This window comes from Daucus carota, chromosome 9 (assembly GCF_001625215.2).
Source record: "Daucus carota subsp. sativus chromosome 9, DH1 v3.0, whole genome shotgun sequence".
Taxonomy (NCBI): Eukaryota; Viridiplantae; Streptophyta; class Magnoliopsida; order Apiales; family Apiaceae; genus Daucus; species Daucus carota.
This window is the reverse complement of record NC_030389.2, coordinates 1,612,132-1,624,421: the sequence shown is the minus strand read 5'-3', so window position 1 is coordinate 1,624,421 and position 12,290 is coordinate 1,612,132. Positions and strand designations below refer to the sequence as shown.

Below are 12,290 nucleotides of genomic sequence, written 5' to 3'. Positions count from 1 at the left end.
TTTCCTTTTTTAAAACAGATATAATTATATAAATATATGAACTTACGACGGCTTATTTACGACGGAAAAGAAAATCACTTTATTTTAATTTATTTTGCTTCTTTAATCAGGTAGATATGTTAACTTACGACGGTTAATTTACGACGAAAAATTAAAATTTATAATTTCCATTTATTTTTCATTTTTAAAATAGATATAATTATATAATTATATGAACTTACGACGGCGTATTTACGACGGAAAAGAAAATACTTTATTTTCATTTATTTTTTGTCTTTATTTAGGTAGATATGTTAACTTACGACGGTTAAATTTCGACGGTTTTTTCGCGGGAAAAAATTTATTATTTTTTTATTAGGGCGCGGCTGAATTCTAGCAAAACATACGATGGAAGGTTGGTACGTCGTAAGTATTGACGAGAAAATACGACGAATGTTTGTGTTCCGTCGTAAGTTTTGCGCTCCGCTTATTCCGTCGTAAGATATCCGTCGTAAATGGCCAGAATTGGTGTAGTGTAACATTTAAAAGTCCTGAATTTGAAATGAAATTTAGATCCAACCTTTTTTTTTATATCTAAACATATTATTTAATCATATTTCAAAATCTCAAAACTAATCACAAATTTGAGATACTTCGTATATGCTGATACATATGCATGTCGGCTAGACTATGTGGGTGTTTGGCGAGCGTTTAAAAGCCCAATCTCTGGGTTTATAAGTTAGATTTGTACCATTTGTGTAATAAGTCAAGAAGCACTTATATGCTAGGAATGCTAACTTTTGTTTCAGGACTTCTACTTCTTTCCCAAACACTTTAATCACTTATAAGTCTTTACATGTTTCTAACTTCTACTTCACTTTTTTATTTTAAGCAAGTAGCACTTATTTTAAACTCACCCAAACGGCCCCTATACCAATGCAGCCTTACCAATTTAAATGAAGAGCTGACGGTAGACGAGTAAATGCTCGGTCATTGTTACTTGGATTAGCTTTACTCTTTAAATGGAAAGCTTTAAAATTCATGTTTTAAATTTTCATCTATTTGAGGTTCAGTAGTAAATATATAATACTTAATCCGTTTTATTCAATTGTATATGTTTGGAGACGGAGGACTCGATCACATTTTAATTTGGTGTGGAATAGGATTGTGTTAAGAGTTGATTTGTGCATGTCTTTGTTTGGGATTGTGAGTTGTGTGTGTCTTCGTTTGGGATTGGAATTGTCTATTTTGATTGTATTTGTTTGTTTAGCAGCAAATCATTGTTGTTTCCATTTTTATGTTGTTGCTGTTTCCCAAGACTCTGTGTGGATTGTGCAGATAAGCGTTAGCCTCAGACTCTAAAATTAAGACACCCCGACTATATTATAATTAAAGAATAACCCGACTATATGTGCCCGTTTGATTTAGCTTATAAGCAGTGAACCCTATTATAATTAACCATCTAGAATAACCCGACTACATGTGTGTGTTAGAGTTAGCTTATAAGTAGATCATAATTCAACGAGAATGCATGAAGCGGGTACTTGTATTTGTACATACATTTTCTTCAAAATATCGTTTAACTGTCTCATTGTGAGATCAGGCGATTGCAATTTACTGTTTGTTCGACTCGATCATTGGTGTAGATGCCGTATGACCTTTTATTATTAGATTAACACCTTTGTTTCAAAAAAAAAATCAAACAATGATTTATTGCATGATATGAACAAACAAAACATCTAACACGCAATTCAAACAAACGGTTCCAATCCCAAACAAACACACGCACACATCACGGTGATCAACATTGAATCAACTCAGAACACAATCTTATTCCACACTGAATTAAAACGAGTACGGTGATTCCACATTGAATTCCACAAAACGGTGATTTCCAAATATTAAGAAGCACGTTGCAAACAATTACCACATGGATGAAACCCATGATGAAACCCATGGCACTGCTATTCTGTGTGCAAATTGTATTACTTCCGTGTATAATTGGAGTAGTAGATCGGCCTTTAGACAACGTGGGTGGGTGTATGCTGGTGAAACACCTATGAAGGGAGAAGATCCGTCAGTTTTCAAAGACATGGATGACGAAGAAGCAATTAAATAGTAACTACTGGAGTACCTATCAAACAGTAAGTTCTAGTTGTGTATAATTTTGATAATCTTCATTCTTATCATCCTCCCTCGTAATTACCCTGCTATTTGCTGTATTTGCTGCAAGAGACGAGGAAATCTGACTAAAAAATATTCCTCTCTGCAGATCCTGGTCTGTTAGCGACTACATGGACTATGTGCCTCGAAAATAAAGCTAACATATATTTGGAAGAATCTCCTGCCACTCGTTTTAATTCACTGTGGAATAAGATTGTGTTCTGAGTTGATTCAATGTTGATCACCGTGATTTGTGCGTGTTTTTGTTTGAATTGCGTGTTAGATGTTCTGTTTGTTCATATCATGCAATAAATCATTGTTTGATTGTTTCCATTTCATGTTGATGCTTTTTTGAAGACTTTGGTGTGAAATATACTCTCTCTCTCTTTTATTATATGACGCTTGACTTTTTGCATACATTTTAATGTGCAAGAGTGGAACACTTACCATTGAGTTGTATACGTTGACTCGAAGGGCTTGATACGTATTCTAAGAATTTTTTATATTTTTATTAATCAATTTTAAATTTTTTTCTAATAAAAAATAATATTTATGTTTTAATTCATATATAAACAAAAAATATAGTAATAAATTATTGAACTATATTATATAAAATCCATAAAATACGCGACAAGTAATGAAAAAAGTTGTATAAGAATGAGCGACGGAGTAACATGTCATTGTGCGGTTGATATTAACAAGGTTGAACACATATGATAGTGTTGTGTTCCCCCTGTTAGGTTCGAACACTAACATTAACGGCCTCATCATTGGTAGGAGTTGCGTTATCTCAGTTATTATTTATAATTTTTATGACATTTTATCAGAAATTTGTAGAAATATAAAAGTAAGATATAATTTATTAAATTTATAAATTAATATAAATTTATTGAATAATTAAAATCATAAACAATCTTTTAAAATTTAAAAATTATTATTAATTCATTAAAATTCCAGTTAAATAAAGATGACTTGTAAGAACTATAAACTGATTTAGTTTAACCAAGAGAAACACATTAGAGGTAATTGATATCATATCCCATTATTTTTCGTTCAAAAACGATTTTTTTACAACAACTATGAATAATTCAAATCGCACCCCATTATATTAACCCGCGAAAATAGTGTGTACAACTTCCATTAAATATGCATAAATCTGTGCCGTTAACGTTTTTCCTCCAATACAATTAGTTATAATTGTTAGCTATATCTTAAAAGTAATATATTATTTTTATAATTATTGGAGGGAGATGAGTTGGTCATGCAATAAGTATAAACTAGTATAAAAGCCCGTGCAAGACCCAAGACGCTAATTCGAAACGTTGTATCATGAAATCGACGGATTGTTGTTTAACCTTTTTTTATATAAATAAAGTTATTCGGAAAAACCGAACGAGAATAGAAGGGGATATTGCAAGGACATATAACAGGGATATATGCAGCTCATCACTAATATGCTGCAATCCAACTGCTTTATTCTGAATGACTGTGCAAAAGTCGATATCTATGGCAAGACCTGCGAATTCAAATGCATTCAACATGAATATGCTCAATTTCATAATCATCTTGAGTCTGATTACTATGAAAACGGCCTCAGTTGTGCGTCTCTCAATTTCAAGCGTACAGGAATAGCTACCACATTTTTAAATTGTTGTCTTATTTGGCTGAATATTCCCACTAGCACATTGTTACGACTGAGCATGCTATCGAGAGTTGTAATAATCAGCCTATCAATCTCCCCCCTTTTCCCTCTCCCCCCTTTTCCCTGTAAAATTAATCCGATGCTCACAGTGGCGGATGCAGAGAGTAATGCATAAGGGGGGACAAACTTTTTTTTACCAACTTCTTAACATCAGGAGACGTAGTATATCTATAACAAAAGCTTCGCGACATAGAGTAATAAAAAAACATTTTTTCCTTGATCATAAACTTGCGCGGTTTATAAACCAAGAAATTCTAAACTTTTAAATTTTTACTTTGGTAAGCAATAAAATTAACTTGTATACATGCAGCAAATACGCTCATCGTTCTTCTTTCCATCAATTTATCCAATGTCAAGCGAAATGTGATTTCAAGAAACTACTTTCCGTTAATGCATCATGCTCATTTGCCTCACATAGTCACATCCATCATACATAATTGTGTAAATTTCGGGGTCCGTCCATCAGGTGGTATCAAAGATCCAATGTTATGATATACTTGTCCAGTTACCTGAAAAACATACTTGGAGCGGTTGTTCCTCCATCTGCTTGATTAATGGCAGGAACTTCTTTCAAGCTTGAACCTCCAGATGAGAAATCCCCTTGCGAAGTCCCCTCTGTCAAAAGTCACCGTTATGCAATACAGAATGCATTATATTAGGTAAATCCTTTGCTGGGAAGTTGCTCAACAACCTATATTTTATTTTCAATTGTACAACTGGTTTATTAAGAATACTGTGCATAGTTTAGCAAAAAAAAGAAAGAAAGAATACTGTGCATAATATAATACAAGACACGGCATGGCACATGCATCGCATAATATTAGCTAGAATTCCATTTTTTTCCCAAGATGCTAATTAAACACCCCTATTTTTCTATATTTTCGAATTGTGTTAAATGGATATTTTAATCTTTCAACCATCAATATTGTTTGAATTTTCTTAGAGACCCCAATGAGTGTCAGTTGGAGTGCCTTTAAAATTAAAATGCAATTTAGGCACAAGAGTCAAAGTTGCTGCACAACTTTTTTCGCCATTCCCCTTTTTCACTATGTATATATAATATCCCGGTGTCGCTATTATAATACATGATACTATTTCCATGTTGGGTGCCTCATGTATCAAATAAAACATAGAGTAATTGACACTTTACGCCCCATAAGTTTAAGCGTTTTTTCGATTTGGTCCCAAACAAAATTTCTTATCAATATGCATCATAATGTTTAAAAAGCGTTTCAATATACACCCTTTTAACTATTTCCGTCAAGTTGACTGTTAAGATTAACGGCTGCAAGGGTAAAATAATAATTTTGTATGGAAAAAATAGAAGAGGAAAGTCTACATAATTACTATTTTACCCCTGCAGCCGTTAATTGTAACAGTCAACTTGACGGAAAATAGTCAAAAGGGTGCATATTGAAGCGCTTTTTAAACATTATGGTGTATATTGACAAAAAAATTTATTTGAGACCAAATCAAAAACCGCTTAAACTTGTGGGTTGCAAAGTGTCAATTACTCTAAAACGTATAGTTGCAAAGTGTCAATTACTCTAAAACGTATAGTGTTCTACTGCCACAAACATTAATCTTGCCCATGTGAATTAACGCAAACACAATGGCCTGTTTTATAAATGCTAAAATATATCAAGGGCATTAGAAGTTACCTGCAGTGCTTGTCTCACCTATATATATCTGCCGCATTGAATTGACTGTTTTGAGTGTCCAGTAGGTAGTATCCCCGAAGAAGGCACATTGAAGACATTAGATTTGGTTGTACCTGAACTAATGTAAGGAAATAATCAAATATTCTCGACAAAGAATTTTAGGCATAAACACAATGGCCTCGGTTCTGTCAACAATAACGTAAGCAATAGCGTTATTATTATAATATTAACTTCTATTTATCATATTAGTTTTAATTTCGTAGGGGCTGCTGAATCTTACTGCAACTGGTTGATTTTTATGGTTGACACGCATATGGCCACTCTTATCACTCGATCTCAACTAAATAACATACCCACATATGATTTGAGGATTTAACAGGGATACTGGTTCTTTTGAACATAAACAACCATATATAGAAGATTACATTACACATTAAAATATTAATTCCATGGATAAGGAATCAATATGTTAATCTTTTCCCATGTCAAGCAACGGAAAAGACTGAGAGCACAAAGCAAAACTTGCACTTTCTCTTCAATTCTTCCCTTATAAAAAAGTTGCTTCGGCAAATACTAATTTAATAAAAATAAATATCCATTAAAAGTTTAGAATGTAAAATGTAATTTAGTGCAAGGAAAAGGTATTTTGGATTGATTAATTTTATTTTATTTTTGACTTATTCGTATACACGGGTAAGAATAATTCATAATGGAGACATGGGGCATTTAAATTATAATCGAGGAAGGTACGTTTCCCAAACTATATATTTTTTTGTTGTTGTCAAGGAAGTATTTTATAAAGGTCTAAATTGGCTTTTGCTTCCTAATCTATAAGCCTTCTAATCAGTTTTACCTTGTACCCTGACATAACTTGTTAAACTCAATCTAGGTAAATAAATTTTAAATTTGAACCTCATCCAGGATTTCCTCGATGAACTTGTATTCACTGATGAAACAGTTATTTATTGCCACATTATATACATGATAATATTAATATACATATAAACACATGCTATATATACTCCTTTTTGTGTATAAGTAACATGGAACACCGTACTGCATCCACTGGTTCTGCTATAACTAAGTAGTTATTAGCTGAAAACAAAGGGCAAAGATCTCATTTTGGGTAGTGCTTAGTCCATGGCAACTATGAGTCCAACTTGCTTGCATAGGTGTTCAGTTTATACTAATAATGCCTCCTCTAAATGCGTAATAAGTGAATACTTACACCTGGAGAACATGCAAGTTTAGCATACAAACCTTGCAGGCTAGTACGTCGAACATTTTGCCTAACTTGGATACCGAGTGTTCACAATGTTTTCCGCTGCAAAAAGAATGGTTTCAAAATTGCAATGAGCCAATGTCGATAGTATAACTTTAACTAATTAAAACATGACCGCATTTTGAAAATATATTTGGTATTTTGCGCGGCTTGTCAGCTTATAAGTTAGAAACGCTTTTTCGTACCGATTTTCGATTTAAGGACCATAATATGAGAAATCGGAAAATGTAATTTTTTTATTGACTATTTTTATTTTTGAAACTTATATATGAGATTTGGTTGAGAAAATATTATTTCACAATTTTTGTTATTATTTTCTAAATATTAACTATATAAGTCTCATTTGTATTATAATTGATAATAGTTGATTATAATAAAATCTCTGCTTTTATATTATATCCGCATACTCCATCAATATCTTCATTTCCATGACAGACTTCTGTGATTAACAAAATAATCAATGGCCATCATTTTATTACTTTTTTCCAATATTTTATATAATTTCTAACTAACCCAAATATAAATTACATGGGTGTGTGACAGTATGAACAGCCCGCGCACCCCAAAACAAAGGCAACTACTTATAATTTGTATTGAAATAAAAATGATACAGGATTCCTACAATTTTATACTAGTATTCATTTGTTCATGTTTGTTGAAGCCTTGGTTTCCCCGGCTCCGGTTTATTTAGTAACTAATAATAAGCCAATCTCGATCACACCATCTTTTCCTCGTTTATTAACAAAAAAGCCAAAACTTCAGAGTCACCTTTTGTATATGAAATATCAACTGGCATTCTATATATTAAGTTTATCAGTAGTTGAAGACTTGCAGTTGTTAAATCCGGAAAGACCTGTAATAACAAACTATCTCCCTTCACTTTATTGCTAACATCTTCAAGCTTATATGACATCTACCTCTCAGCCCACTGCGGTTTCATCTGATGAACCGCTTACTCTAAACCTTGATAAAAATGAAAAAGATGAGTACGAAAAGTTCATCAAAAGCTTAATTAAGGAATTTCCGCCATGTGATGTAGAGAAAGAACTTCGAAACTTTGATAAAGAGAGCGCTGATAAAGAGTTGAAATCCAAAATTGAAAAATGTTTTCCGGGAATTCCTGGAAATGCTGCAAGCACTCGCCAAAAGGAAAGCGTTCGACGAACCTGTAGTATAGAGGAGTTGAAGGATAAGAATTGGCTTCTCAAAGTAAGGTTAAAGCATGAATGTCGCAATTTGGACATTTTGATAAAGAAAAATAATCTCTACTTAGTCGGGTACAAGGGTAAATATAAAGAAAAAGAAGAAGACGGAGCGGTGAATGCTGAAACGGAGCAAGCTGATTACTGGATTGTTCTAACTGGGAAAAATCATCGCGAAGTTGTTAAGTCTTTCCAGAAGTTTCCGCCATCGAGTAAGTCATATCCAGTTTTCGTTCAGATTTAATTTTGCGTCGTGATTTTCATCTCTTTGATTTTGGACTTTGTGTTTTTGTGTAGCGGACCCGCTAAAGGAAGTTAAACTGAGTACATCATACAGTGCATTGTTTGGCATATCTGATCCATCTTTTAAGGGTTCTGAGCCAGAGGCAGACCGGAGTGCAGAGAAAGAAGAGAAGTCGAAAATGGTTCTAGCACGAAAAGGGAGAGACAAAGAAAGAAAAATAACTGACGCCGTAACAGAATTGAAGGCAATGAAAGAGCAAATTGAAAGGCTGAAGGGAAAAGATAATAAAGACTTGATCAAAAGAGTGGACACATTGTTAGCTATGGTGCCAAGAGATATTACCCTTGAGCGTGTAAAAGAACTTATAGGTGCTGATGACAAAGCAGCGCTAGATTTTTTGAATTATTTAAAAGAGCCGCGAGAGGATTATAACCCTGAGCGACAGCATCGTAAATTCATAGAGCAAAGTGTTAAAGTAGACAATGAAATCAGAAGAGTGAAGGATCGTTTGGCAAAGGTAAAGTTGAACAGACGAGCCTTCATAAAAGCAGTCAATTATCTCACCGCCTCCTCATTGGATCAGGAAGATAGAAAATTCGCTAAACATATTATAAAGTTGGCCCTGATGATATGTGAAGCTGTGAGATTTCAATCTATCGCAGAGCATGTTGCATGCAATTATTACCACAAGGAAACCCACACTGATTCTAATTTGCCTGAAAACTGTATTACTTCCATATATTATTGGGGTGATAGATCGGCCTTAATGCAACGTGGGGGGTGGTACGATGCTGAAAGACGTTTGTTGGGAGAAAATCCGACAGTCATAAGGCAAATGGATAAAGACAAGAGAGACAAAGAGTAACTGGAGCAACTACCAAATAGTAAGTTCTAGCTCTGTATAATATTTGGATCTGCAGTCTTTCTACAACGTGAAACTCTTCATTTATTGTGTTTATTTATTCGTTTCATCGTCCCTTGTTTTGCCATACTACTCGCTATATTTGCTGCAGGAGGCCAGAAAGTCCGCGTCAATCAAAAAAATTTCCTCTCTACAGATCCTGGTCTGCTAGCAACTCTATGGATTATGTGCTTGGAAAGCAAAGCTGGCATTTGGAAGAATTTAGTACTACTCATTTTAATTCAGTGTGAAATAATTAAGATTGTGTTCTGAGTTGATTCAATGTTGATTGTGATTTCTACATGCTTTTGTTTGGGATTGGAATTGTTCATTCTGTTTGTCTGTTCATGTTTTGTTTATTTTGATCATGCAACAAATCATTGTTGGTTCCATTTTATGTTTTTGCTGTTTCTCAGGACTCCGTGTGAATTGCACTACATTTTCGTAGTGATCATTCACCGGTGAAATTTTAAGCACATATCGGTTTTCACAAACATTATGTTCGGACCACGTACAAATTATTAATGTCAGGGCAATCGAAGTTAAATATGTACTGTCAACATTATGTTGGGACCACAAATCTCTAGTTCACGTGTTATTAGTTAATCATGTTTTATCAACACATTGTTCAACCTCAAGTGTAGGAGGGCACCATCTCACTTTGGATGTTTATAAGAAGTTGTGGATCTTTAAAGTAAATAATACTGGGATGAAGAGGAAAAATATAATTCATCGACTTTATTATTTTATAGAAGTATTGTCTTCGTTATAGTAATTTTATTGAAATCAGGAAAAAGTATTATTTTTACAATATTATTATTAATCAATTATTAATTAACAGAGATTTAATTGTTGATGGACTAGCACAAAGATCTATACAACCGAGAATATTTGTCTGAAGTGCGACTCTTCTACTAGCATAACCTTTTACTTCCCCGTGACAATTAATTCATCTTCTCCGGCACCCGTGGAGAAAAAGAAAATGAATGAAAATACTAATAAGCTGACATAATATTCTAACATCATCATCTGCTCTAGCTGCTGCATGTAATGGTGGGCAGGGAGAAGCTTTCTTTGGTACCATTGTGATGAATTGTATTCAGTTAGTTAAGCACGTAAATCAAGTGCTAGTTGTTTTTATTTATCGTTCTGCGAATACGGTAGCTCATAGGCTTGCCAAAGCTGCCTATTCTATGTCAGACGAAGGGGAGTGGTATGTCACTCCACCTTAGTTCCTTGATCTGAGTTTGGATATGATTTAATGAATGCAAGTGCTTTTACTAAAAAAATAAAAAAAATACTAGAACAAATGACGTCATAAATCATTAGTATCTCTTGTGAACATATATATATATATATATGATATATATACATGGTTATAAAAAGCAAGAATTAGACTTAATCGGTGACTACATGGGGATTAATAAGGATTAATCGAAGATGAATTGGATTGATCGAAGATTGATCTGATGATTAATTGAATAATTGGAGATTTAATGAGTTCGACGAAATATGAAACAAAGATTAATCGTAATTAATCACCGAGTTTCAGAATTAACAATGGGTATATAATAATTAAAAAGCAAAATAAAATTCTCAGCTACATCAAAAAAAAAAACTACGTTACTTTACTAATTGTGCTCCAATTGTCAGCTATTGCTAGTCTCGTGATCTCAGAATGTCACCCCAAGATGTTCTTATCAAGCTTGCAATAGTATCAACCCTGCTACTTGCTGTATTTGCTGCAGGAAGCGAGAAAGTCTGAGTCAATCCAAAAAATATTCCTCCCTGCAGATCCTGGTCTGTTAGCGACTATATGGACTATGTGCCTCGAAAACAAAGCTACCCTATATTCGGAAGGATCTCCTACTATTCGTTTTAATTCAGTATGGAATAAGATTGTGTTATGAGTGATTCAATGTTGATCACTGATTTGTGCATGCGTTTGTTTGGGATCTATCGGTACCGTTTGTTTGAATTGTCTGTTCATGTTTTGTTTGTTCAGATCATGCATTTTGTTTGAATTGTCAGTTCATGTTTTGTTTGTTCATACACTTTTAAATATTAACTATATCAGTCTAATTTGTATTATAAATTAATAATATATAGTTGATTATAATGAAATCTCTACTTTTATATTATATCGGCATATACTCCATCAATATCTTCATTTCCATGATAGACTACTGTGATTAACAAACTAATTAATCGCCATCATTTTATTACTTTTTCCCAATATTTTATATAATTTCTAACTAACCCGAATATAAATATATGGGTGTGTGACTGCACAAGCCAAAACAAAGGCAACTACTTATAATTTGTATTGAAATAAAAATGATACAGGATTCCTACAATTTTATACTAGTATTCTGCAGACTTGCAGGTGTAGGATGTAGATGGCTTGTAAAAACTACTATAAATTGTGTTAGTTAACCAAGAGAAACACATCATCTTTTTTTGTTTATGTTTGTTGAAGCCTTGGTTTTCGCCGGCTCCGGTTTGTTTAATAAGCCAATATCAATCATACACCAAAAAGCCAAAACTTCACAATCACCTTTTGTATATTAAATATCAACTGGCATTCTGTAGTTTAGTTTATTAGTAGTTGCAGACTTGCTGGTGTTGAATCCGGAAAGACCTGTAATAACAAACTATCTTCCTTCACTTCATTTCTAACATCTTCAAGCTTATATGACATCTACCTCTCAGCTCCTTGTGGCTTCAGCTTATAAATCCGGAAACACCTGTGCATGTTTGACTTAGTTTCATTTTTTCACTCATGAATTATAGTCCAATTTTACATATTAATATTTGTATTGCATTGAGATGTTTATATCATAAAATTTATTTTATTCTACAAATATTAATTTTGAATGATTAATATAATTTCAATAGATCGCCGCAACGCGCGGCTTCTCAACTAGTCAATCAATATAATTAGAAGCGAGGTGTTCATCAGGTAGCGCGTCTCAGATAGCTCCGTTATATTTTTCTAATTTTCTTGAATTTCTGAATTTTAAATATCAAAAATAAAAATTACTTTTTAGTTAGATATATTGCAAAAAAAATTCAAAATTACCTTCTTCTTTTTTCATTTCGAAATTATTGGAAGACATTCCAATTAGTTTCGAATAGATTGAAAGAACGTATAAA

The 12,290-nt window shown here is 33.3% G+C and overlaps 1 protein-coding gene and 1 long non-coding RNA gene across 3 annotated transcripts; both read left to right on the top strand.

Moving 5' to 3' along the window:
• The first annotated feature begins 1,814 nt into the window (after window positions 1-1,814).
• LOC135149331 (uncharacterized) lies at window positions 1,815-2,478 on the top strand. Its single transcript, XR_010287737.1, has 2 exons — window positions 1,815-2,123; window positions 2,252-2,478. It is a non-coding gene; the product is annotated as an uncharacterized LOC135149331 (long non-coding RNA).
• Window positions 2,479-7,549: 5,071 nt separating this feature from the next.
• On the top strand, window positions 7,550-9,435 carry LOC108201016 (uncharacterized). 2 transcript variants are annotated; one of them, XM_064084742.1, is made up of 3 exons: window positions 7,554-8,201; window positions 8,287-9,117; window positions 9,247-9,435. In XM_064084742.1, exons 1-2 carry the CDS (start codon window positions 7,694-7,696, stop codon window positions 9,096-9,098), a joined length of 1,320 nt encoding a protein of 439 aa, XP_063940812.1. In that variant the 5' UTR covers window positions 7,554-7,693; the 3' UTR covers window positions 9,099-9,117; window positions 9,247-9,435. The 2 variants fall into 2 exon arrangements, with proteins under 2 accessions (XP_017224792.1, XP_063940812.1); XM_017369303.2 differs by having other exon boundaries at window positions 7,550-8,201; window positions 8,287-9,435.
• The last annotated feature ends 2,855 nt before the right edge of the window (window positions 9,436-12,290 follow it).